This window comes from Podarcis tiliguerta (genome assembly GCF_965153285.1).
Source record: "Podarcis tiliguerta genome assembly, chromosome: 5".
In the NCBI taxonomy this organism is placed as follows: domain Eukaryota; kingdom Metazoa; phylum Chordata; class Lepidosauria; order Squamata; family Lacertidae; genus Podarcis; species Podarcis tiliguerta.
Window position 1 is genome coordinate 4,314,807 of NC_139538.1, and position 27,494 is coordinate 4,342,300.

The 27,494-nt window shown below is 50.0% G+C and overlaps 1 protein-coding gene across 1 annotated transcript; it reads right to left on the reverse strand.

Moving 5' to 3' along the window:
* Positions 1–2,121: 2,121 nt before the first annotated feature.
* NMUR1 (neuromedin U receptor 1) lies at positions 2,122–26,563 on the reverse strand. Its single transcript, XM_083442321.1, has 3 exons — positions 26,485–26,563; positions 7,705–8,614; positions 2,122–4,712 (listed from the first exon to the last, which is right to left on the reverse strand). Exons 1-3 carry the CDS (start codon positions 26,497–26,499, stop codon positions 4,312–4,314), a joined length of 1,326 nt encoding a protein of 441 aa, XP_083298447.1. The 5' UTR covers positions 26,500–26,563; the 3' UTR covers positions 2,122–4,311.
* Positions 26,564–27,494: the final 931 nt, after the last annotated feature.

A 27,494-nucleotide genomic window follows, 5' to 3' on the forward strand; every position in this document is an offset into this window, starting at 1 on the left:
GAGGGATCCAGAATGCACCCAGTGTTCCATAGGTCAGTGCTCACGCCCTACAAAGCACCTCACCGATTTCAGGCGCAGGGCACGGCACCAGACCAGTATAGGGAGACGCCCCCAAAGAGGGAGTCGCCAAGAGGGGAGCCCATCAACCAGGTCACAGAGATTTTAGACTCGAGATGGGGGGAAGAGGGAGTAGAATATTTTCTCGCCAGTGAAGGTACCCCGGCCAGCGCCAACCGTTGGGTGCCGGACTATGCCCTGGACGAGCCGCTTCTCAAGGAGGAGTTTCATGCCTTGTTCCCACACAGGCCCATGCCAGCCGAGTATTTCGACGACTGGCTTTTCACACCCACGCTTTCAACCAGCACATTCCAGGGGTTCACCTCGGACGAAGAACCGGCAATAGAAACACGTTCCCCGGAGGGATCGCCCTCGGGGTTTGCCTCAGACCGCTCGTTTTGGTGGGACGATCGACCAGAGGAGCGGTGGAGCAGGAGGTGGCTGGGGGGTCCTTGGCAGGCAACGGACCCAGAGGTGACAGAGGGAGAGATGGACATGGACGTGCTGGGGGAGGACGTTGGGTTCGAGCACGGCGGCACAGAGATGGAAGCAGAGGAAATCGAGGTCGGCGAGAGCACGGAGGACGAGCCGGACGTATCCGGCTGGATGCACGCCACGGGGGAGGAACTGTATCCGCCATTCACCCCCACAACGACGGAGCACCCAGCACCCACACCTGAGGAAGGGGAGGGGGGAAGGGGGGGCTTCGAGGGGGGGATGGATGTCAGGGGTTCAGGAGCAGAGGCACAGGAGAGGGAGGAAATGGAGAGCGAAGGGGAGGAGTCCGAAGGAAATGTCAGCGATGACAGCGATCCGAGGTCTCTGAGTCTGTCCAGTGAATCAGAGGATTCACAAGAAGGGGCTCCCATGGTCAGGGCAAGGGGAGTACCCAGGGGGGCACTTCAGGGAGAAGGGGCCAGAGGGGACTCAGAGAGCAGCAGCTGGAAATCTGGACCAGCGTCCACACCAGAGGGAAGTAGGGGGGAGGAGTCACAGGCATCGGGATCAGGCGGCGCGCTACCAACGGGAGAACATGAGGCAGGAGTGACCACGCCTCCATCAGGGAGCGAGGAAACGGTTAAGAGGAAGGTTAAACGCGCGCGCGCGCCAAGTTCAAATGTACAGGAAGGCGGCACAGTTGGCAGCCCGGGTAGGGAGCCAAGTCCTAAAGCCCGCCGAAGAGAGCGGGAGGAGTCAGGAGGGTCAACGTCTGCGTCAGAGGAGTCCAGGAGGGAGGAGACCCCGGGGGGCAGCAGGACCCAGAGGAGAAAGGAGAGAAGGGAGAGGTGGAGTAAGATTAGAGTCTTAAACTGGTGTACAGGGGGCGGAGATTCAGACGGAGCTTCGCCGGTCTAGACTCTAGACGTAGAGCTGGGGCGCTGAGGCTTGGAAATGGAAACTATTCTTCAATAAAGACTTTGATACTTTACTACCGGCTAGCGTTGGTCCTTTGTGAGCTGGGACCAGGAGCCAGCTCTGACACACACGTTTTGAAATAAATATTTGCCTGAAGGGAAAAATAAGATTTCTGTGAATGACCCAGCTGGCTTTAGAGAATGCTTTTTAATATTTACGGAATCGCTTGACCCTGAAATCGCTTTGTATCCAACTCTGTTTCTTCCAAATAAAAGAGAAACAGCTGTAGGGTTTTATCCACAAGAAAGTAAGGTTCAGATTCAATTGGCAGAAATAAAGCCCGGTTTTCCAGCAGCTGGACTCTTAGATGACCACAAATTATCAGAGATGAATGCTAGCCAGTTGGAGGCAGCAATCCTTCTGAATATCAGTTGCTGGAAACTGCAGAAGAGGAGAGGGGTCTTGAGTTCGAATTGTGCTTGCATCTGGTCAGCCCCTTTGAGAACAGGATGCTGCACAAGATGGGCCCTTGGCTTGACCAGGGGTGGACTTTGGCCATTTTTCGTAACATGGCACCCCGTGCGAGGCCAAAATTGGCACCCCAAATGGATATACTCAATCTAATTTGCACATTTTATTTGAGAATTACTTTTTAATAAGGAATTTTGGCGGATCTGACCGTGGTTTTACTGCATATGTAAAGACTGCTGTTTTGTTTTGTTTTGTTTTCTCCCCTCTTCTTGGGATGTTGCCATGGCCTTTGGCTAGTGAAATAAAAAATGTTTTAACTCGCTTGTGGGAACAACTCAGAGGCCGTGAAAGAAGGAAGGTGAACAACAAAAAGAATTAGAGGAACCATTGGAAGTGACTACGAAAAGCAGTAGCAATGTGAGATGATCAGAACCCTCCAAACTTGAAGCATGGGAAGTCCTATTTATAATCTGGCAGAATATTCGGACTATTTGATATGTATATGTATAATTTGGAATATTTAATGTGTTGTGATTGGATTGTTAAAGTGGAAAATTGAATAAAAATGAATTTTTAAAAAAGAAATAAAAAATGTTAAATTTAAATTTAATTATGGATCTTCTCGATTTTGCACCCCCTTAGCTCAGTGCCCTGCGGCGGAACCTCTAGCACCGCCCTAAATCTCTTACCTTCTTATGATCACAGTGGCCAGCCAAAATAGCTCTGAGAAGCCCACAAGTGGCACCAGAAGACTCCAACCTGTGACTCCCAGAACCTGGCATTCAAGGACCTACCAACTGCTAGTAGCCACTGACGGCCTTTATCCTGGATGTGTCCCAGTCCTCATTCTACTTGGTGGCCATTGCTCCATCCTGGTGGCAGGGAGTTCCACAGTTAAACTTTGTGCTGTGTAACAAATTTCTTTTGCCTGCCCCCAATCGTCCGACATTCATTGCCCCTGAGTTCTCGTATGGTGAGACAGGGAGGAAAAAATTATCAATATCCATCTTCTCCAAGCAAACCCCCCCCCCCCAATCTTTTCCACCTCAGTCATGCCCCTAGCACCACATTTGCCTATGATGATTAAAAAAAAACTGGCTGATAACAAAATACAAAAGATATATGTAGCATTCAGTTCCTTCTTGGGGCCTGGTCTCTTCTGGAGTAATTTGCCATATTTCAAAAAGTGAAAATCAAATGTTGGGCTTTATTTTTTTTTTTTTTTTAGTTTTGTCCAAAGTTGCTGAGTTTTTTGGCTTCTTGCAAAATCTCGAAAAAAACACACACAGTTTTTGAGCTGTTTTTGAGGGAAATCGCCAGCAACGGCAGTGCCAACAGGGGTTACCATACATTTGGATTTTCCCGGAAGTTTAAAGCGATTTCTGCCTGGACTCTGTTTCCGACGGCCGATTGCTGGCTATGTCTGGGAAACTCCGGACGTATGGCAAGCCTGAGTTATGCTTACTTTCTTTAAAACTGAAAAATACTTTCTTTTGGGTTAAGCCCCGTGAAACATTGTGAGGGAAAGGCAGGGTGCCAAAGCCTAGAAAAATAAAGAAATAAACGTACAGTTGTGCAGATGTAGAGCAGCAGTGTGCCAACATGGACATGCATGAATCTGGAGACGAGGGTTCAAGTCCCTGCTCCTCCGTGAAGCTCACTGGGTGATCTTCTGAAAGGGATGAAGGACGGATACAGCGCCCAGTGTCTTCTTTCCTCATCACCCCTCAGCCTGGCCTACCTCGCAGGGGTTTTGTGCAGGGGATAAACCAGGAGGGAATGGGGAGAACCACGCATGCTGCCTTTGGAGGAAAAAAATTGGGAATATCACTGCAACAAAATAAATAAATAAATAGGTTCAAACCAAGCACATGGCAGCCGCGGGGCCACCACAGTTAGAAAAGCAGGGACCATGAGAGGGACATGAACCGCCAAGGGTGAACTCCCCTCCCCTAATCTCTTTTAGATTGAATCCGAAATCGGAAAGGGTGTGGAAATCCCACGGAACTTTCTAGAACTTCCCACCATGCGCCTCGCCGCGCATGGATTTGGGAGCAGCCTCAAGCCTCTTTGCGGCCGCCATTTTGAAGGCGTTGTCGGAAGCGGCCATTTTGAAAAGCCGAATTAGGGAGCCCAGAAACGAGGGTCCCCTTCGCACTCACATCCACACACCCTTTGTGATGGTGATGTTTTTACAACAAGGGGCCGAGAAAGACATTCATGTGCGGCCCCTTACGAAAGAAAGCCCTCTGTTCGTAACGCGGTTGAGTTCCTGAGGGCGGGAATGGACGCGGGTCCAGGCAGGACCAGGCCCCCATCCCAACGCATTATTTTACACAACGCCGCCAAGCGCCGGCGGTGCCTCGCGGCCCAAGCGGAAAGCTCTGTCCTCCTAAGACATGTGCGGCTGGACTCGCGGCTTCCTCCTCAGAGGAAAGGGCCCTCGCACTCCTCCGCCTCGTCCCTCTCCGGGTCGGCCTCGTAGTCCTCCAGGTCAGACAGCGGCTGCCCGTCACCTCCTCCGACATGCTCGGAGACGGTGCTGCGCATGGTGACGCGAGTGCTGCTAGGCGAGTGCTTGCGCGAGCCCAGCTTCTGGAAGCGCCGGCGGCACATCACGTCCTTGAACATCTCCCGGAAGCGGGTGGACATCAGGTTGTAGAGGATAGGGTTGGCGGCCGAGCTCAGGTAGAAGAAGACGCCCGAGATGATGTGCACGTACTGGAACATCCCCAGCATCCGGTCGGTCCAGTGGGTCACGAAGCTCCAGACCAGGCGGTCGGTGTGGAAGGGAGCCCAGCAGATCCCAAAGACGACCACCAGCGCAACTGAGGGGCAGAGAGAAGATTGTGAGAGAGGAGAACACCTGTTCTCGCGGTGGCCGACCGGGTGCCTCCTGTGGGAAACCCGCAAGCGGGATTCAAACACAAGACCTCTCCCCCATGCTTTTCAACATCTGCATGCAGCCGCTGGGAGAGATCATCAGGGGGTTTGGGCTGGGTGTTCATCAGTATGCGGATGATACCCGGCTCTACCTCTCTTTCAAATCAGAACCAGTGAAGGCGGTGAAGGTCCTGTGTGAGTGCCTGGAGGTGGTTGGAGGATGGATGGCGGCTAACAGATTGAGGTTGAATCCTGACAAGACAGAAGTACTGTTTTTGGGGGACAGGGGGCGGGCAGGTGTGGAGGACTCCCTGGTCCTGAATGGGGTAATTGTGCCCCTGAAGGACCAGGTGCGCAGCCTGGGAGTCATTCTGGACTCATAGCTGTCCATGGAGGCGCAGGTCAGTTCTGTATCCAGGGCAGCTGTCTACCAGATCCATCTGGTATGCAGGATGAGACCCTCCCTGCCCGCAGACTGTCTCGCCAGAGTGGTTTCTCTCCAGCTTTCCTACAGAAAGTCCCCTGCCATGTCGTCTTCCCCACAAATCCCACTGTTTCGCCTATGCTGAAATTAATGTTTAATTTAAACTACGGGCCCAGGGCTTTTTTTCAGCCAGAACTCCGTTCCGACCTCACTGGTGGATCACCGAGTGCAATGGGAGCGCACCACCCCGGCAGCGTGATCCCAGTGGATCGTGGCTGCCCCCCCCCGCTGGGTGCCACACCCCCTCAGGCGGCACGGCGCACGCCCAGGATGTGTGACACCCCCCTGTGGGTGGCGCGCCACGCCCCCGGGATGCCAGAGCATGAAACTCAGCCACTGTCCAACCCTTCTCAGGTAGGTGCCATTGTTGCTTTAAGAGAACAAGGGTGGCATTCATGCTGAGTTTCAGCACCACACAGGCATGTGTGTGTGTGTGTGTGTGCGCACACATTTACAAATGGTGTGTTTTAGCTGAAATACAGTGGTGCCTCACAAGACGAAATTAATCCGTTCCGCGAGTCTCTTTGTCTAGCGGTTTTTTCGTCTTGTGAAGCAACCCTATTAGCGGATTAGCGCTATTAGCGGTTTAGCGGCTATTAAAGGCTATTAAAGGCTTAAAGGATTAGCGGATTAGCTGCTAAAAGGCTATTAGCAGCTTAGCGCCTTAGAAAAAGGGGGTGGGGAGCGAAAAAAACCCTCAAGAATCGCAAGACATTTTCGTCTTGCGAAGCAAGACCATAGAGAAATTCGTCCTGCGAAGCACCTCTGAAAACGGAAAACCCTTTCGTCTAGCGGGTTTTCCGTCTTGCGAGGCATTCGTCTTGCGGGGCACCACTGTATAGTGGTACCTTGGTTCTCAAACGCCTTAATAAATGTGTTTTCCAGCACTTTTTTCAGTTCATTATAAATCCTTTCCCAGACGTCTTTTACCTTGGGGCACGTCCACCACATGTGGTAAAAGGTTCCTCCCCCCCCCCTTACATTTCCAGCATTTGTTATCATGATACATTTCTGCTAGCTTCACTGGTGTTAAGTACCATCTATACATCATTTTCATCAAATTTTCTCTTAATACACTACATGCTGTAAATTTAATTCATTTTTTCCACTCCTTCTCCCAGTCTTCCATCATAATATTGTGCCAGTTCTCAAACGCCTTGGTACTCAAAACGCCTTGGTTCTCAAATGCTGAAAACCCGGAAATAAGTGTTCCAGTTTTTGAACATTTTTCGGAAGCCGAACGACCAATGCGGCTGTCAGCTATTGTTTCCAGGGCGCCTGCACCAATCAAAAGCTGCGCCTTGGTTTTCGAACATTTCAGAAATGTTTTGTTTTTGCCGTTTGTTTTGTTATTTGTTTTTGAGCCTTTTCGGTTAATTTGTTTTCCTGACTGTGTGGAACCCAGTTTGGCTACTGATTGATTGTGTGACTGCGGAAATGGATAAAAAACCCCATCCAAACAATGACTATCATCAGTGCAGGTAAGGGGAGAAAATTAATTTTAATTTTTTATCACCTACAATACTATCTTATTTATTTTATAGTGCAGGACATTGATTATTGCTTTCATTTTATGGCTCAATGGTCTCGTTAGATAGTAAAATCCATGTTAAATTGCTGTTTTAGGGGTTGTTTTTTAAAGTCTGGAATGGGTGAATCTGTTTTGCATTACTTTCTAAGGGAAAGCGTGCCTTGGTTTTGGAATGGAATTCTGGAATGGATTAAGGCTGCATTTTAATGTTTAAATTGTTTTAATGTTGTATTTTAATCTTGCTTTTTAAGTTGTATTTCAATCAACTTGTTTTTATTATTGGTTGTTAGCCGCCCTGAGTGACTGGGGAGGGTGGGGTATAAATAAATATTATTATTATTATTATTATTATTATTTGAGAACCATGCTACCGCTGTACAGAGAAGGTACATCACCAACTCCTGGCAGTATGACAGCTAATAATAATAATAATAATAATAATAATAATAATAATAATAATAAATTTTAATTTATATCCCTCCCTCCCCAACCGAAGCCGGGCTCAGGGCAGCTAACAACAATAAAATAATACAGTGGTACCTCGGGTTAAGTACTTAATTCGTTCCGGAGGTCTGTTCTTAACCTGAAACTGTTCTTAGCCTGAAGCACCACTTTAGCTAATGGGGCCTCCTGCTGCTGCCGCGCCGCCAGAGCACAATTTCTGTTCTCATCCTAAAGCAAAGTTCTTAACATGAAGCACTATTTCTGGGTTAGCGGAGTCTGTAACCTGAAGCGTACGTAACCCGAGGTACCACTGTATATGCCTTTTCTGACACCACATTCACTGGTGAAAGTAATGAATGGGAACACAACGGCAAAGACTGTAGCCCTAGTTCTGGGAATAAGAAGAAAGCAAGTAACACCCCTCCCCCCAATATTTTTCCCACAATCCCACGCAGCTCCTGGGCTCCCCTCAACTCACACAGCATGTTGGTCACCTGCCTCCTGCGGACTTTCTTCTGCTGGAGGCGGATGTTGTGGTAGTCGCAGTTGCTGGCCGACTTGGCCTCCAGAGCCTCTAGCATCTTCTCCTTCCTGAGCTGCAGGCCGATGAGCAGGTACAAGACGCTGATGACGCCCATGGGCACGAAGAAGAAGATGATGGTGGTCACCTGGATGATGAGGTTGTACATCAAGCGGGACTTGACCAGGGTGCAGGTGGCCGAGTCGGGGACCACCCCCCGGGCGGGGACGTGGAGGGTCTGGATTCCGTGGAGGCTGGTGTTGGGGATGGAGCAGATGATGGACAGGACCCAGACGGTGACGATGACCCTCTTGGCGTGGTTCTTGGTCACCACGTACTTGGCCTTGAGAGGGTGCACCACGGCGATGTAGCGCTCCACGCTGAGGGCCGTCACGTTGAGGATGGAGGCGAAGCAGACGGCCTCGAAGAGCAGCGTCTTGAAGCAGCAGCCGCCTGCGCCCAGAAGGAACGGGTAGTTGCTCCACATCTCGTATATCTCCAGCGGCATGCCCAGGAGGAGGACCAGCAGGTCCGAGACGGCCAGGCTGAAGAGGTAATAGTTGGTGGGCGTCCTCATGAATCGGTGCTGGATGATGACCAGGCAGGTCAGGGCGTTGCCCACGGCGCCCACCACGAAAATCAGGAGGTACGTGGTGCAGATGGGGACGAAGAACCCCGACCGCCGAGGCCCTAAGTACTTCAGGCGGAGCTCCTCTATGGTCATGTTCAGGTCTTCGGGGTCAAAGTAAGGCTCTTCTCGACTGCTGTCGTTGCACAGGTCCTTGTAGGCAGCCTTCTCCAGCAGCTCCAGGATGGACAGTTTTAATTCCAAGTGGGAACAGTTGACAGAGGGATACATGGCCCCGAGCTGCAAAAAGAGAGAGAAGAGGAGTTAAGAAGAGCCTGGCTGACGGATCAGGCCAAAGGCCATTCTGATCCTGCCTCCTTATGAGGAACAGTTGAGTCAGTTGGCTACGCTTAACCTGCAAAAGAGGAGTAAAGTAAAGGTAAAGGAAGCCCTGACCATTAGGTCCAGTCGTGGCCGACTCTGGGGTTGCGGCGCTCATCTCACTTTATTGGCTGAGGGAGCCGGCATATAGCTTCCGGGTCATGTGGCCAGCATGACTAAGCCGCTTCTGGCGAACCAGAGCAGCACACGGAAACGCCGTTTACCTTCCCGCCGGAGCGGTACCTATTTATCTACTTGCACTTTGACGTGCTTTCGAACTGCTAGGTTGGCAGGAGCAGGGACCGAGCAACGGGCGCTCACCCCGTCGCGGGGATTTGAACCACCGACCTTCTGACTGGCAAGCCCTAGGCTCTGCGGTTTAACCCAAAGCGCCACCCGCATCCCTGCAAAAGAGGAGGCTGACAGGAAATAAGACAGCCCCCTTCAAATATCTCAAGGGCTATCACAGGGAAGATGGAGCATGCTTGTTTCCCCTGCTCTGGAGGGTAGGACTCGAACCCATGGCTTCAAGTCAGAAGAAAGGAGATCTCAACTGTTATGTATTCAGTGGTCTGTGTTTGCCTGAGCTTGAGTCTGGACTAAGGATTCTGAGCTCCTGTGTTCTGATTCGATACATGATGTCCAATCACAGAACATTTCAGGATTTGGGCCTCTGCCATTGGCCCTTGAACTCTTGAGTCGTGATTCACAGCTTGGAAGTTTAGACAGCCAATCACGTTGGGAGTGGGAGTGGCCCAGGCATCCAGGAATGTATATAAGCAGTTGCTTTGCCCCTGTTTCCCAGTTATGTAGTCCAATAAAGGTTCTTGCTGTTATTGCTTGCCTTGTAGGAACCCACCTACACTTCACCAACTAAACATACGGGAAAAGTTTCTGATGGCAAAAGCTGTTTTACAGTGAAACAGTCTCCCTCGGAGGAGGTGGATTTTCCTTCCACAGTTTTTAAGAAGAGGTTGGATGGTAATTTTGATTTCTGCATTGCAGGGGGTTGGACTAGATGACCCTGGGTGTCCCTTCCGACTCTATGATTCTTTACCTGTTCTCACGGTGGCCGGCCAGATGCCTTTGGTATTCCCACAAGCAGGACCCTAAGTGCGACAGCACATTCTCCACCTGTGATTCCCACTACCTCTCAAGGTGAAATCCATAGCCTAGCAGCCATTGAGAGCCTACTCCTCCACGGATTCATCTAATCCTCTTCTGCAGCTGTCTAAGTTGGCAAACTGCTGGTGAAGCCTCTGTCTGTGGGGATCCTATGGGACTTAACCTGAATAAAATTTGCAAATGCTTCAGCCGAACAGAGTTGGAAGCATAATTACAGCAAACAATACAGTCGGCGCTCACAAAGAGATGAATGCACAAGTAGTTTGTCTGAACATGAGCGACGCCGTCAATAAGCCCCTCAGAACCCAAAGGGAAGACGATTAGGCAACGCATGCCTGCAAAAGCCGCCCTCAGCCAGTCCAAAGGACCCTCTAATCCATCACGGTGCTGGATGAAGCTCCTTCTCTGCAAACGGCCCGAGTCCCAGAGCCACGGGATAAACACGCAGCGAGCGGCAAAATTTCTCAGTTGCAGCTTGTACAGAACGCAGCCCTGCAATTGTAACTCAGTTGTATGGAATAATGCCGGGTAATAAAGGACGAAGATTCCCCATCCCCTTACTAATCAACCGTGCATGTACATTAATTAATTTGCATTAGGCAAGATGGTTGTTGTTGTTTAGTCGTTTAGTCGTGTCCGCCTCTTCATGACCGCCCTAGACCAGAGCACGCCAGGCACTCCTGTCTTCCACTGCCTCCCGCAGTTTGGTCAAACTCATGCTGGTAGCTTCGAGAACACTGTCCCACCATCTCGTCCTCTGTCGTCCCCTTCTCTTTGCACCCTCCATCTTTCCCAACATCAGGGTCTTCTCCAGGGAGTCTTCTCTTCTCATGAGGTGGCCAAAGTATTGGAGTCTCAGCTTCAGGATCTGTCCTTCCAGTGAGCACTCAGGGCTGATTTCCTTCAGAATGGAGAGGTTGGATCTTTTCACAGTCCATGGGACTCTCAAGAGTCTCCTCCAGCACCAGAATTCAAAAGCATCAATTCTTTGGCGATTGGCCTTCTTTATGGTCCAGCTCTCGCTTCCATACATCACTACTGGGAAAACCAGAGCTTTAACTATACGGACCTTTGTCGGCAAGGTGATGTCTCTGCTTTTTAAGATGCTGTCTAGGTTATACAAGATGGTTAGAGACCATAAATATTATTCAGCTCTGCTGTAGAACAAGCTCCAGCCCCCATCCTTCTTGTCTTCCACTGAATGATTTTGCCCCTGCAGGGCTAACCCAGAATGTGTTCAGGGGCTGACATGAGCAAGAGCACAGAGCAGGATAAAGCCCCAGCCCTCCCAATGTGTTTGACAGAAAGGATGATTCAGTCATCAGCCCTGCTCCTGGCCTCCTCCCCTCCATGCTCCAGGCAGACTGTCTGCCCTTTTTATTAGTAAAATGCCGCACACACATTACTGAATTAAATTTACATTTGTTCCTCTCCTTTCTTTTTCCAAAAGCAGAATCAGTTTTCAGAAACATTGGGAGGTGGGTTAGTGACGTTATTGGGTTCCTGCCAGTCGGAGCTGTGCACAGCTGACTTTGGCCACAGATGCACAGAACTTCTTTTCTTCTTTTCTTCCTGCGAGAGAAGAAGAGTCACATCTAAACAACACAGTGAGCATACTCAGGCTCACTACTCCTATTGCACCCATCCATTTATACTCTCAGTCCTCGGAGAGCTGCTTTATGGTGTACCGACTCAGACTAATCGTCTATCTAGCTGAGCACAGCCCATGAGGATTCAGAGGCACAAGGAATTGAACCCAGGGCTTTGCATTGCTGGGGTTGGACTAGATGACCCCCAGGAACCCTCCCAACTCTACGATTCTATGATTCTGCATGCAGATCTTGTGCTCCACCCTCTAGGAACATGGGAAACTGTTGCATGCAGGGAAGGGACTCTGTCATGAAACTAGTCAAAAATACCTGCAGGGCAGCAGGTTCGAGAAGGGAAGGATAAGCAGCAGCAGAGAAACAGAAAAACTGGCTGGTTGTTTCTGAGTGACTGAGTGCTTGAGGACAGGCTTTTATCACCAATTGCATTTCCAGTTGTTGGCATTTGATTTAATCGTTAAAGCTATACCAAAATAGGTGGGCAAGCCCTGATATCAGAGATATTTTCCTCTCTCTATTAAAATGGTGGAGAAGCATGTGAGCTTTCGAGTTGCGCGGACTGCTTGTTGTGTTGAAGCAAACGAAAGGTGATCGGAAGGTGGCAGGCTCTCCTTCCTTGGAGATTTTAAAACAGAGGGTGGATTCTTCGGTTGCGATTCCCGCATTGCAGGGGGTTGGGCTGGATGACCCTCGGGTCCCGTCCAATCCCACGATTCTACGAATGCAGCCGAAGAGCAGCTGCGACGATAGCTTAAGAAAGATGACAACTGGCCTTAGATGCAGTTGAGGGGAGGGAGGGGGAAGCAAACTGAATGGCCCCCTGAAAAGGCTTAAGAAAGGAGGTTCCCGAAGCGCAACTTTAGAAATAAAACCAAGGTATCACACAAGCTAAAAATTGACGGGTTGGCCTGTGATGGTGGAAAAGGACATTGTGCATTCTCTTCTTGTGATGTGTGTACAGAGTTATAAGTTTGTGGGTGCCAGACTCTAATTAATCCCTAGATCCAGCAAGTGTTAAAATCTATCCAATCAGGCCAAATTAGCTTCTTCTTCTTCTTCTTCAAATATAGTTTTATTAAAACTTTTCAACGTACAAAAAAACAAAACAAAAAACCAGAAACAGAACAAGAAATAAGAAAGAAAGAAAATGAAGCAGATAGCAAATAAGCAAAGAGATACGAGTAAGAACAGTAAAGAGACAGAGAAAGATAAGTAAAAGCGACTTTCCGCTATCCATTTGTCAGTTGTGCCTGCAAGAATTCCTCATAACGGAAAGAAGATAGCCATACCTTTTTAGAGAAACACACAGCGCTGAAAATAAATATCACCAAAATCGAGGAGCTACAAAGAAGCTCAAGCTTCCCTGAGGAAGTTTGAAAACTGCCACTTGAATTTTTTAATTAACCCCACTCTGGCATTCGTCCAAACCCAACAGACTGCGGTTACTTGAGAAAAATCAACTGCAAACTATAGCTTATGAATGAAACTGGCTGCTATCAAGCAAGCCGTAGTTAAGATTAAGAGGCAGGGTCTCTTGGTCACACGACAGCATGACCAAAGGCTGCAAACTAAGAGCAATGCATAGGAGAGCTTTCTCCCACCCCTCAGATTTCTATTCTAGGTGCTGGAGGCTCTCTCATCTTTATTGCTGACTTCAACCCAAAGACATTTAATTAGAGGGTTGATAGACAGCATAAGGCAGTGAGAGACTTTACTTTCTTGGGCTCCATGATCACTGCAGATGGTGACAGCAGCCACGGAATTAAAAGACGCCTGCTTCTTGGGAGAAAAGCAATGACAAACCTAGACAGCATCTTAAAAAGCAGAGACATCACCTTGCCAACAAAGGTCCGTATAGTTAAAGCTCTGGTTTTCCCAGTAGTGATGTATGGAAGTGAGAGCTGGACCATAAAGAAGGCTGATTGCCGAAGAATGGATGCTTTTGAATTCTGGTGCTGGAGGAGACTCTTGAGAGTCCCCTGGACTGCAAGAAGATCAACCCTCTCCATTCTTCAGGAAATCAGCCCTGAGTGCTCACTGCAAGGACAGATCCTGAAGCTGAGGCTCCAAGACTTTGGCCACCTCATGAGAAGAGAAGACTCCCTGGAAAAGACCCTGATGTTGGGAAAGATGGAGGGCACAAGGAGAAGGGGACAACAGAGGACGAGATGGTGGGACAGTGTTCTCGAAGCTACCAGCATGAGTTTGACCAAGTTGCGGGAGGCAGTGGAAGACAGAAGTGCCTGCCGTGCTCTGATCCAGGGGGTCATGAAGAGGCGGACACGACTAAATGACTAAACAACAATAAGACAGCATAAGGAGGCTGATGCTATTAGTTTGGCCTGCGCCAAGCAGGCACCTTCTGGTTTTGGACTGTGATGGTTGAGGTGGATGGGAACTATAGTCTACATCTGGAGGGCGCACGGTGGGTGAAGGACGTGACAGCCCACTGAAAGCCCTGGCACTTTTCTTTCAATTTGGCAAGTGATCCTGGCTGCCATCGTCTGCATGCCTATTTGGGAGCAAGCCCCGCTGAAAGCAGCCTGGCTTCTCTGCAAGCAATCTCACGCACTCCCTGGCTGGGCAGAATCCAGAGAGACAGCAATAGACAGAGAAGCATTAAATCATTTTCATGGCAGAGAGTGGACAGGCCAGAGGCCGCGGGGAAGACTGAACAAGCACCTGTCTGACACTTGAGATACCAGACTGGCTTAACTGATGGATTCACGAATGTGCCATTATCCGATTAAACGGGTTAAATGAAAATTCAAAATGGAGATGTAATGAATCGCAGCCGGTTGATTATAATCTCTCCAGAGCCTTGGCAGGTTGTCATTTTATTTCCATACTAACTTCTCAGTGTCTTTCCCCCGGGTGAGAGATATATACATTTGGTAAAAGGGAGAGATGGGGCTCGCACAATTGGTGGGTTTTCTGTGTCTCTGCCACAAGGTGAACTGGCACTCCGAAAACATTTCCTGTTTGCATGGTGGGCATTTTGCGATTTTTGGCATTCTGCACTCTTTTTGATTGATTGATTGATTGATTGATTGAGTTCATTGTACTTCTGCTGTCTCTTTCCTTTGTAGTCATACGCAGTTCTTCACTTTGGAACGGGCAGCAGTTATTTCTAAGCAAACCGTAAGGTAACATAGCACACCCAAACCTTGCTTCGTAGTATACTTTTAGCCGGGTCTCCGTCATCAGGGAACTGGTTTATTAAAATATATAACAAAAAACAGAAACAGAACAAAAAATAAGAAAGAAAATGAAGAAGCTAGCAAATAAGCAAAGGGATAAAAATGAGAAAGAGACAGAGAAAGATCAGTTTCTTATCTTCAGGGCTGTCTTTAGCAGAGGCGGCACCGGGGTGCAAATATCTGCCTGGCACCCCTAAATGACCACGGCTAGTGGGGGGGCGAAGCTGCACACTGCCAGCCATGGCCCCCCCCCCCCGCAACTCTCCCCCATGCCGCTGCGGGAGAGCAATCCCCGCAGAGGCTTGGGAAGGAAGCTGCGTGCCCACCAGACATATACCATATTTTTTGCTCTATAAGACTCACTTTTTCCCTCCTAAAAAGTAAGGGGAAATGTGCGTGTGTCTTATGGAGCAAATGCAGTCTGCACAGCTATCCCAGAAGCCAGAACAGCAAGAGGGATTGCTGCTTTCACTGCACAGCGATCCCTCTTGCTGTTCTGGCTTCTGAGATTCAGAATATTTTTTTTCTTGTTTTCCTCCTCCAAAAACTAGGTGCGTCTTGTGATCTGGTGTGTCCTATAGAGCGAAAAACACGGTCGTTGGCGGGGCGCAGCTGGCGGGTGTGCAGGGAAAGGGGAGGCCGCTGGCAAAGCCGCGCAGCTCCCCCAATCGCTGGGGCGCCCCTGAGAGGCCGGCGCCCTGGCGCAACGCACCACTAAGCCCTATGGGAAAGACAGCTCCGCTTTATCTTTCCCGGAAAGATCTGGTCCCGGAACTCAACCCTGTTATTTATGCAGCAGTACAATGATCTCTGCGGCTGCAGGGCAGACAAAACAATTTGTAAGCAAAGGTCATGGATGATAGGAGTTGTAGTCAGAAATACCTGGAGGACAGGTGGATTGGGAGAAGGCTGGCTTAATGGTGGAACATTTGCTTTGAATACAGAAGGTGGCAAGTTGTATCCCCAGGTAAGGCTGAAAGGATCTGCAAATTTTATTTCTCTCCGTTTCTCAATTTTTCCAGCCTTAAATTCAGTTCTCCAGAGTTTTCTTTCTGCAGCAATTTGCAACTTTTGTTTATTTTTAAAAACCTCATGGATATTATTCCACTTTTAGGGCCGAATTCTCCTCAATAGACACATTTTTGTCTTAACCAACGTCCACACTCTTGCCAGCAATTGCTCCCAATACGATGATTCTTGTATGCTGCTTTCATATTGATTTTTTTGGACATTTTCCTCTGCTTATTGTTGATTTATTAATTTTATTATCTGCTGCCCTTTATCCAAGGACCACAGGGCAACATACAGTATAAAAACACAAAAATACATATCATAATATTTTTGTAAATGTTTGCTTGGCTGGAGAACAGTGTTGCAGATTTGGATAATTGTGAACTTGAAGGAGGGTGGGGCTTCAGTTTCAGAACCTGGGAATTTAATAAATTCAACTTAAAATGCGAACTGAATCCAACTCCCCACCCCCAGAAAGACCCTTGTCTGAACCCTGGTATTTATATAGCACCCTCTCAAACCACCAGGGCAGCGTAAAGCACTTAAGAAGCCCTCAATAACTGCAGTTCTGGTTGGGCAATGACAGTCAAAGCAACAGACCCCCATTTCAGGCAGACATAAGCCTCAAATCATCCTTTTTCTTCAACAGATATCACTGCTTGCAAGCCTTGAGAAGCTGCTCTGCCTGGGAAGGGAAGCTCCCATTTTTAACTTGCGAAGTAGCACAGGGAAATGTTCCCTGAGACCAAGATGAGGGATTCTATGGAATGCAGATACAGAGAATTGATAAAAATAATGATCTGTTGTGAACTTGATGGAAGCGTAGACGAGCCTTCTTGTGTTTTGGCTCATTTTTTCATCTTTTTCATCTTCTTTTCTTTTCTTTTCTACCCTCCCCCCCTCTTTCCTTTTCCTTTTCCTTTCCCCTCTTTTCTTCCCCATAATAGCTTGTGTTTTATACCATGTTCTTTGATATTTTTTTATAGTTTTTTTTAGCTTTTCCCATTATTATTATTATTATTATTATTAAGGATTTTTCTTTTGTAATTTTGGTTGTTTATACTTATCTGTATTTGTTTAGAGCAAAATAAGTGTGTGTGTGTACACACACACACACACACACTGGTAGAAGAAGAAGAGTTTGGATTTGATAGCCCACATTCTCCTTTCCCTTCCTCCCCCACAACAAACACTCTGTGAGGTGAGTGGGGCTGAGAGACTTCAAAGAAGTGTGACTGGCCCAAGGTCACCCAGCAGCTGCATATGAAGGAGCGGGGACGCGAACCCAGTTCCCCAGATTACAAGTCTACCGCTCTTAACCACTACACCACACTGGCTCTTCTGGAGCCCTGTTCGCATCCCGAATGGAATGCAAGATGCGACGGCGCGTCCGCGCGTTTCGCGTTTGACCGCTTCCGTGCATGCGCGTGACGTCATTTTGAGCATCTGCACATGCGCTAGTGGCGAAACCCGGAAGTAACGCACTCCGTTACTTCCAGGTTGCCACAGAGCGCAACTCAAATGTGCTCAACCCGAAGTACAACTCGAGGTATGACTCTGTGTGTGTGTGTGTGTGTGTGTGTGTGTGTGTGTTGCTCTCATTGGTGATGCTGGCAGGGGGATTAATACTGGTGTGGGGCTGGCCCCAGAAAGCAGCAAGCTCAAGCATTTACTGGGAATCCAAGACATGAAACGAGGCGTGTTTAGGAACATAGGAAGCTGAATTTGACCGCCTTAAGCAGAATATCAGACCATCGGGCCCATCTAGCTCTATACTGCCTGCACAGACTGGCAGCAGCTCTCCAGGGTTTCCGGCAGGCGTCTCTCCCAGCCCTGCCCGGAGATGCTGCCAGGGTCTGAACATGGGACCTTCTTTAACCATAGCAGCTGCTCTGCCACCAAGTTTTATGCAAGGGTTATAGAAGCAGGACAGACCAGACGAGTTCCCTGGGTCTGCCTCTCGTATATGAAGGGACCAACTGAGAGTATACAGACATCCATATTGGAGCCAGCAGAAGTTTGGGTTTGTTTACAGATTTAAAGACTCCTTCTTTAAAACATCCCTATTTAAAACACGTCCTTCAACGCACCTGACAACCTCATCCATCAAAAGCCCAGCAGATTGCTTACCTGTTTCCCCATATCTGGCCAAACCACCCGCCTTCCCCCAACTGACAATTTAGCTTTGATATTAATCACGCTTGTGTACATACCCGAAGCGCAAAGTGAGTTACGGTCTTTCCATCCATCTGAGGAAATCTACCCTGTCAGAGAGCTGACAGATTGTCTCGTGGCAGAGAATTGCTTTCATTTGCCTGTCCACAAGCATTCATCAAGGCCTGGGTGGGGGGCGGAGGGGGGGCCTATATCTTGGGTACCTAAAAGCCTGCACACCTGCACTGGCTGTGCAAAATTCCAGCTGGGCATCGTGGAAAGTGCAGGGAGAGAGAGAGAGAAAAAGAGAGAGAGAAAGAGAGAGAGAGAGAGAAAGAGAGAGAGAGAAAAAAAACCGTCTTGGCCAGCATCTCCTGGCTAAAGTCTTCCCAACCAACCTTCCTCTGCAATTGCGGGAGCAGAGATGCCATACTTAAGGGGGAAGAAAAAAAGTATATTCCTTCTCCTTTTTACGTAAGAACATCAAAAAAGCATGCTGGATCAGGCCCAGGGACCCATCTAGTTCAACATCCTATCCTCACAGTGGCCAACCACATTAAGGTTACCAGATTTTTTTCAAAGAATCCGGGGACACTTTTTTAAAAAAAGAGAGAGGGGGGGAGAAGTTATTTTTTTAAAAAAATTAAGAAGTAATATCTTCTCTTCTGCGGTCTCCTCTGTCGTGCGACCTTCCTCTGGGCTCTCTTAGAGCGCTAGCTGCCGTGGAGTAGGCTCGGGTCGGGCCTGGGCTCGGCCATATGTCCTTGCCCTCTCGATGCTCTCCCACCTCTGCTCTGCTCTTTTTCCTCCTTCCTCTTTCTCTCTCTTCCTTCTCCTTCTCCTCCCCTCCTTCTCCCTGCATCGGCTCCGGGGTTTTCCTGGCCCCGGAGTGCCACTGGGCAGCCAGCTTAGCGCCGGGCGCTCTCGCTCCTGGCTCAATTTGGGTCATGGGGGCAGTGGCGTAGCGTGGGGGTTGCAGGGGGGGCCGGCCGCACCGGGCGCAACATCTGGGGGTTAGGGTTAGGGGGCGCAAATCCACGGGTTAGGGGGTGCAAATTACTTGCCTTGCCCCGGGTGCTGACAACCCACGCTACGCCACTGCATAGCGGTTCCCCCAGTTGACGCTCCGGGCGTCCCTGGTTCCCCCTCGGCAGTGACAGTGGCAGTCTCAGCAACCCGGAGCCAGCCTGGTAGTGCAGTTGGCTCTGGCTGGCTTCAGGAGCTGCTTGCTGCCGTGGCACCCGCCATTTTGCCTCTCCAGAAGTCCCTGTATGATGTGCCTTGTGCCGTTGAACCAATCACGCAACATTCATTCCCTACTAATAAATCTACACTTTTTAAAAAAGTTTTAAAATGCTTTACTTACAAAGTTCTAAAGGTCAGGTTCATACATAGAATCATAGAATCATAGAATCATAGAGTTGGAAGAGACCACAAGGGTCATCGAGTCCAACCCCCTGCCAAGCAGGAAACACCATCAGAGCACTCCTGACATATGGTTGTCAAGCCTCTGCTTAAAGACCTCCAAGAAGGAGACTCCACCACACTCCTTGGCAGCAAATTCCACTGTCGAACAGCTCTTACTGTCAGGAAGTTCTTCCTAATGTTTAGGTGGAATCTTCTTTCTTGTAGTTTGGATCCATTGCTCCGTGTCCGCTTCTCTGGAGCAGCAGAAAACAACCTTTCTCCCTCCTCTATGTGACATCCTTTTATATATTTGAACATGGCTATCATATCACCCCTTAACCTCCTCTTCTCCAGGCTAAACATGCCCAGCTCCCTTAGCCGATCCTCATAAGGCATTGTTTCCAGGCCTTTGACCATTTTGGTTGCCCTCCTCTGTACACGTTCTAGTTTGTCAGTGTCCTTCTTGAACTGTGGTGCCCAGAACTGGACACAGTACTCCAGGTGAGGTCTGACCAGAGCAGAATACAGTGGCACTATAACTTCCCTTGATCTAGATGCTATACTCCTATTGATGCAGCCCAGAATTGCATTGGCTTTTTTAGCTGCCGCGTCACACTGTTGGCTCATGTTAAGTTTGTGGTCAACCAAGACTCCTAGATCCTTTTCACATGTACTGCTCTCAAGCCAGGTGTCACCCATCTTGTATTTGTGCCTCTCATTTTTTTTGCCCAAGTGCAATACTTTACATTTCTCCCTGTTAAAATTCATCTTGTTTGTTTTGGCCCAGTTCTCTAATCTGTCAAGGTCGTTTTGAAGTGTGATCCTGTCTTCTGGGGTGTTAGCCATCCCTCCCAGTTTGGTGTCATTTATCTATGCAACAGCAAGTAAACATAGGCAGAAATATTGGGATACAATATAGATTGAAATAGCTCTAAGCATGCGGATCAAGCTTGTAGCGAACAACTTCAGGCACACCTTATCTTCGTGAGTTATAAATCTACACTTAAAATATAAATCCGGGGACGGATTTTGTCCGGGGGACAGATTTGTAAATCCGGAGACTGTCCCTAGGAGACAGGGACGTCTGGTAACCATAAACCAGATGCCCAAATGGGAAACTTTCAGGATTCGAACACAGGAGCAACTGTCCCCTCCCGGAGGGGAAGGGTTAAAGTCCCACTAACATATAGCTTTTCCTTTTGGGGTTGTGAAACAACACCCACCCACCCGAAAAAAAATAAAAATGGCTCAGATGTTTTGGTTTAAAAGAACCGAATGTCTGGGACTGGCTGCCAAAATGTATGCACAAAATACAGAATCCTGGAGAAGCTGCCAGAACTTTTCAGAGCAAAAGCATCGCGATGGCTTAGCGAGTCAGCTTGAGCTGCAGAAATATTTCACAAGATATAAAATGCTGTAAGTAAATAAATGAAATCAAACTGTGGCGCTCGTGCCTTTGCAGGCGCAAAGGAGCTGGGTTTGCGAGCTTAGCCGGAGAGCGCCCCGCTTTCCCTGTTGCCGCCTAGAGAGGTGATGGGGTGCCCTAGATATCCCCCCAAAACAGGACCTCCTGACTCCCATGCACAGCTCCCCACCCAGCCTGGGCTCAACCCGGTGACAGAAGAGGAGAGAGATTTCCTTATTTCCCCATGTTCCACCAGCCTTTGGCTCCTGGTGCACCCGATGCTCAGAGTCAGAGCCAGTCTAGCTCAGCACTGCTGACATCAGGTGCGGGGACATACCTTTGGCCCTCCAGATATTGCTGAACTACAAGTCCCATCAGCTCCAGCCAGCAGAGCCATCGCTCAAGGCCAACGACATTCAGAATCAAGAAATTGAGGAGTTGGAAGGGACCCCGAGGGTCATCTAGTCCAACCCCCTGATTTGCAGAAATCATAGCTGAGGTATCCCTGACAGGTGACCACCCAACCTCTGTTTAAAAGCCTCCAGTGAAGGAGAGACCACCACCTCCAAGGGAATCCATCCGAGCACAATTCAAAGTGTTGGTGCTGACTTTTAAAGCCCCAAACGGCCTCGGTCCCGTATACCTGAAGGAGCGTCTCCACCCCCATCATCCAGCCCAGACACTGAGGTCCACCTCTGAGGGCCTTCTGGCGGTTCCCTCGCTGCGAGAAGCGAGGTTACAGGGAACCAGACAGAGGGCCTCCTTGGTGGTGGCGCCTGCCCTGTGGGAAACAATTTTACTTTTAAAAGACAACTGTTTAGGGAAGTTTTTAATGTCTGATGCTGTGTTCTTTTTAATATTCGGTTGGAAGCCACCCAGAGTGGCTGGGGAAACCCAGTCAGATGGGCGGGGTATGAATAACAAATTACTGTTGTTGTTATTATTATTGTTGTTGTTATTAAACTGTGGCATCCAGAACTGGACCCCGAACTCCAGGTGTGGTCTGACCAAGGCAGAAGAGAGCAACACTCTTGCCTCCCTTGATTTGGACCCTATACAGCCTAGGATCGCATTAGCCTTATTTGCTGCTGCATCACACTGTTGGCCGTTTTCTCCCTGCTTTCCCTGGAGATGCCAAGCATGGAACTAGTCCTGAGGTTTTCACATGCACAGCCTCTGCCCTGGCTCTGAGATGTAGCCCTTCCCTTCCTCAGATGCCTTTTGAAGGCAGAATTGGGCAATCCCGATCTCCCCTGCGGTTCTGCTTCTCTCCCTCATTTTGCAGCGACCTGCTCCTCACAGAGAGTGTCAGCAAACAGAGCTTTGCCCTCCTTCACTCCGACAAGCCACCTCTCTCCCTTTACTTGCAAGCATGTAATTGCTCTAAACTTGCCTCAATCCCAACAGCAGGGGACACAGAGACTCAACAAAACACACTGTTTAATAAAAAACACACACACAGAAGGAGAACGCAAGTGTTGAAAAGGAGGGGAGAAGCAGATAACTTTCCGAGATTTTCTTCGTATTCTAAAATTAAGTGTGGCTTGAAGGCAGGACATTACTACTGGCCTGGGAAAATACTGTATTTTTTGCTCTATGTGACTCACTTTTTCCCTCCTAAAAAGTAAGGGGAAATGTGTGTGCGTCTTATGGAGCGAATGCAGGCTGCGCAGCTATCCCAGAAGCCAGAACAGCAAGAGGGATTGCTGCTTTCACTGCGCAGGTATCCCTCTTGCTGTTCTGGCTTCTGAGATTCAGACTATTTTTTTCTTGTTTTCCTCCTCCAAAAATGAGGTGCGTCTTGTGGTCTGGTGCGTCCTATAGAGCAAAAAATATGGTAGTGATGGGGAGAAATAGTTATGCGGAATCGGCATAGACTTTTTTTTATTAAAGGGCTCCACAAGCACCCCCTCCCCCAAGTTTAAGCAGAAGAGCAAGACTCAGCTTCTGAAAAAATAATGACAGATTACAGGCAAAAGGGCACCACAGCCCTACACATTGACATGCATTTTATAGCATACATACATGACCTTATCGGAAAAAGGATGCTGTGCTAGATGGGCCCGTTAAACAGCCTTGCACATTTTCCTCTCGCCGCTCCCTCTTCCCAAACATTTCGGTTCTTCCTCCTGCTGCTCCAGAGGGAAGGACCAGAACCAGTGGATTCAAATGAGATTCCGACTTAAGATCGGGAAGAACTTCCTGGCAGTAAGAGCTGTTCAGCAGTGGAACAGACTCCCAGAAGAGGCAGTGGGCTCTCCTTCCTTGGAGGTTTCTAAGCAGAGCGGCTGCCTGCCAGGGGTCCCTCTAGCTGTGATTTCTGCATTGCAGAGGGTTGGGCTGGATGACCCGTGGGGTCCCTTCCAACTCTGCAATTCTGTGATTCTAGGAAACCAATCTCCTGCCAGCTCTGCCTTCCTTTCTCTGCATCCCGAGACAGCCAACAAGATCTGCGCACAAGCCGTTGTCCACTTCCCGGCCAGGGGACTAGCTGTGCACTGCATTGCTTTCAATGGGCTGTGCATTTTGGATGGCACTTCCACGTCCCTCTCCACATTTTCGTTAATAAATACATTTTTACGGCACGGATTGAGGAATATACGTGGTCCCCCTCCTCTCTTTCCTCTGATGCTCTGCTAAAGCTTACTTAGACAAACATATTAGGTTAAACCAAACTAAGCCAAGTCTCCCGTTATCTGCATAATGCTAAGCCTACCATAAGAACACAAGGATTTCCCTGCTGGGTCAGAGCAAAGGACCACCCAACTCAAGATCGCCCTCTTCTCACGGGGGCAAAATAGACACTTTTGGGAAGCCCCTTCCCTCCATTGAAAAAGCAGGGCAAGAAAGGCAAGAGCCCAGCAATATCTCCCCCTGCAGGTATACTGCACCTGAACTGGAGGCTCCATAGAGCAGTCGTGACAAATATACAGGGATGAATACCCAGGAATTTGCCACATCCCTCTTTCAAACCCCAGCTTTAAGCCCTTGAAAAGTCTCACCCCTCTGTCGAGTGTTTTACTCTAAGCGTATTAGGTATGAGTGGTTGTTAAATATTCTTATTAAGCAACGGAAAGCTACGGACCGCTTTCTCTTGTACTGTTCCATTATCAGCGTTGCAACATCACCGGCGGAGCGCTCAGAGCAGGAGTCCAGGACCCCACTTTGCAGAAGCAACAGGAGGTCTGCGAAAGCAGCACCCCACATTCCAGAGCAAGTGAAAGAACACAAAAAACCATCTAAAGGGGGGGGGGGCCTTTACCGTAAGACCATTAAGTCCAAATTTCCCTATGGTCACTGCTGAGCATTGCACACACCTAAATCATATTTTGAGCCCTGTGCTGATTTTCTATGAAAAGAGATGTTGTTTTTGCAGCCCCACACCCTCCTGCTTGCAAATCCTTTCCCCGGCCATTGATCTGTGCCAGCTCCTTCCAACTTGAAGGAAAGGGACTCTGCACACGCTCAGGGGCGCTGTCTTCTATTCCCGATTCACACATTTCCCAGCAATCCCCCCCCCCCCGCATCGGAAGCAGATTCCAATGGCACCATATCAAAGCCTTACCTGTGTGTCCTGCCGCAGGTGGTCTAGAGCTCAGGAGATGTCCAGAGAACACACAAGGGGGGGTTCCTTTCCCCCCAGCCCAGACACACACCCCTGGGATGGGGAATCAGCTCTGCCAGCAGCCCGCACTCTCCCCACAGCTCTGGGGCTGGCATGAGCAGGAGCACTGAGCACAACTGAAGTGCAATTCAGAAGCGAATCCAGCTCAGCGCTAAGTGGGGGCTCAGGGCTTCCCCCGCCTCCCCGAAGGCGTTTTGTCACGCTGACAGCAGAGAGGGGGGTGCCCCACCCAATGGCCCTCGCAATTTTGCAGAGGCTGCGCTGGTGGCAAGGGGGGGGGGAGATGCACGCTGCTTCATGGGCGCCTCTAAACATCAGCCCCCCGACACTGCCATGCCATCCGGAATCAGGCACCCCAAGGAGATATTTCCAGGGCACTGAGCCGAGTCAGAGGACCGGTGCAACGTAGTGGGGGAGACCTAGGTTCGAATCTCCCCACAGCCACAGAGCTCGCTTTTGTGACCTGGCTCCAGCCTCTCTCCCTGAGCCTTCCTCGCAAGGTTGTGGGGAAGGTACAGCGGCGAGGCACAAAACCACCTCCAGCTCTTTGGAGAGAAGGTGTGCTATAAATACCAGGGCGGTGGACTCCCCCTTTCTTGGAAGTTTTTATGCAGAGATTGGGTGGCCACCTGCCAAGGTCTCTTCAGTTGTGATTCCTGCATCGAAGGGGGTTGGGCTAGATGACCCCTGGGTTCCTTGCCGGTCTCCTTAGTCACTTGGTGCATTTTGGATATAAATTTTCAGGCTTTCTGAACAGCCAAGGCAAAACTGATCTGCGCTCAGGCTGTGAGCCGGCTGTTTGAGAACAAGACAGGCAGAAGCATCGTCGCCTCATCCTTCCTAAGTCCCCTGGTTGCAGTTCCCTCCATCCCACCAGCCATGGCTAAAAGACGAAGCCAAGGCAGAAACTTGCAGGGCATTCTCCTATCTCCATCCGTACGGATAAACGGCAGATTTCGGATGGCTTTTAGAGGGACCCTGTAAGCAGCAACAGGTAGAGGGGAAATGGAACAGAAGAGCCCTGTACGTTATTTTCAGCCAGATCCACTGAGCCACCCAGCCCAATGCTGCCAACTCTGGCTGGCAGTAGCTCTCAAGAGTTTCAGACAGGGGGCGTCTCCTAACCCTACTGGAAGGTGCTGCCTTGGGACTGAATCTGGGACCTTCTGCATGCAGAGCAGGTGTTCTACTCCTGAGCCACAACCCTTCTGTAGCCCAAAGCCTATTTTAGAAAGCTAGAAAGCTGAGCATCGGGTCCATCTAGATCAATACTGTCTACACGGACTGGCAGCAGCTCCCCAGAGTTTCAAGCAGGCGACGCTCCCTGCCCAATTTATTGCCTTGATTTCAAACCTTTCCCTCCAAGGAGCTTGAGGTGGCCTACAAAGCTCTCCCCCTCCTCATTTCATCCCCCACAACAGCCCTGCGAGGTGAGTGAAGCTGAGGGGCAGTGACTAACCAGGGAGTTGGGAATTTGAACCCTGGTCTCCTGGGTACTAATCCAACACTCTCTAACCACTGCACCACACAGCCCTACCTGGAGATGCTGCCAGGGATCGAACATGGGACCTTCTGGATGCAAAGCAGGTGTGCAACCTCTGAGTCCCTGACCGCCCCTAAGAACAACTCCGTTTCTGACCATCTGGACCTATTGCAACAAACAGTCTTTTTCTGCCACCAGTGTCCAAAGGCAGCTCCCAGGAATCTACTCTATCACCCTCTCTGTCTGCCTAGTAGATCTCTCCCGCTCCTTCTTTCATCCAGCCACCATCCCCATCTCCCTCCCAACTGTCGATCCGCTCACCAATTTGCTCCCTAACCCCTCATCACCTCCACTTGCAGCCGGGGTTGGACTAGATGACCCGTGGTGTCCCTTGCACCTCGACCTTCCGCTTTCTTCATCGGATGAACAGGCTTTTGCGCCTCCATCCCGCGCCCCAAAACCGCTGGGCAAAGATGAAAGAGAAGCGCCTTTAAGCATGTGCAGAGCGCATGCCGCCTTCCTCTTGGCAATTCCAGAATAGCCACCATTTAGGATTCACGGGCAGGGCTTTCGGGAGCGCCCGTCGAGTCCCCAGAGCCCAAACCCACTCGCCCGACTCTCTCTCTCCTAACCGCCTGTCGCCCCGATCCCTCCCCGCTGTCCCCGCGCCCCTTCCCGCGAGCAAGGCAGGCTGGCAGGCACGTCCGTCCGCCCGCCTCGACGGCTGCCGGGACGCTTCCCCTGCAGCCAGCCCAAGAGGGAGCGCGCTCACCTCGGCTCCGTCCATAGCCCAGTCCGCCCGCCCGTCTCCTGCCGCCGCCGCCGCTGCCGCATCTTCGCCCGGTGCCCCGGCCGTCGGAAGCGCCTGCCTGCCGCTCGCTCCGCCGCTTGCAGGGCTTTTAAAGCGCCGCCAGAGGGCGTGCCCGCGCCGCCAGACGCCCGACGGGACGGCGAGGCGGAGCAGGATCGCGCCGGGTCCGTCTCTGCTGCTGAAAGCTCCTCCCTCGGATGGAAGGGAAGGAGGGGGCAGTGGCTCTGCCGTAGCCTGGGGGAGGGGGTCGCGGTCTGCACATGCCCAGGGGCACGCTGCTGTTCCCCCCTTTTTTTCAGGTTGATTGATTTATTTTTTAAAGTGCAAACATGACAGAAGGCAAGCGAGCAGAACAAAAAACAATTGACCCCCAAAGCGTCCCAGACTGGAAGGACGAAATTGCAAAGAATAATAGAGTTGGGAGGGAAACCCCAGGGTCATCTAGACCAACCGTCCGCAATGCAGGAGTATGCAGTCATCCCATACAGGGATCGAACCTGCAACCGTGGCGTTATCAGCACCACGCTCTAACCAACTGAACCACCATGTTACTGCATTGAACGGGAATCGAATTCAGACCTACCACTTGGCAGGTGAGAATTCTACCACTGAACCACCAATGCTGTGGAAAGGGGAATAGAAAGGGGGGGGGGTATTTGTGGTCCCACAGGGGCTCAAACCCATGGCCCGCAACATACACACCACACATTTAAAGCACATCTCCACTGCCCCGCCAATCATTCTGGGAACGGATGTTCCTTCTCACAGAACTACAATTCCCAGCAGGATGAGCACAATGAGCGCCTTGGTCATGTGGCGATGCTGCAGAGCCTGCCCAGGTGCGTGGTGACAAGGGTGCCGGCAGCAGCACCCACGGTTTCTGCGGCCCCTGCAGGCAGCAGATATGCGCAGGCAGAGAGATGTGGACCCCTACCTGACTCGGTTGGTGCTTCACCAGTTACTACTACTAC

What these genes read in the sequence shown, in the direction of transcription:
- NMUR1 (XM_083442321.1), bottom strand. An exon ending in GCAGGTGACCAACATGCTGT is followed by an intron (nt 4,713 to 7,704) that starts GTGAGTTGAGGG and finishes TCTGCCCCTCAG; the next exon opens with TTGCGCTGGTGGTCGTCTTT.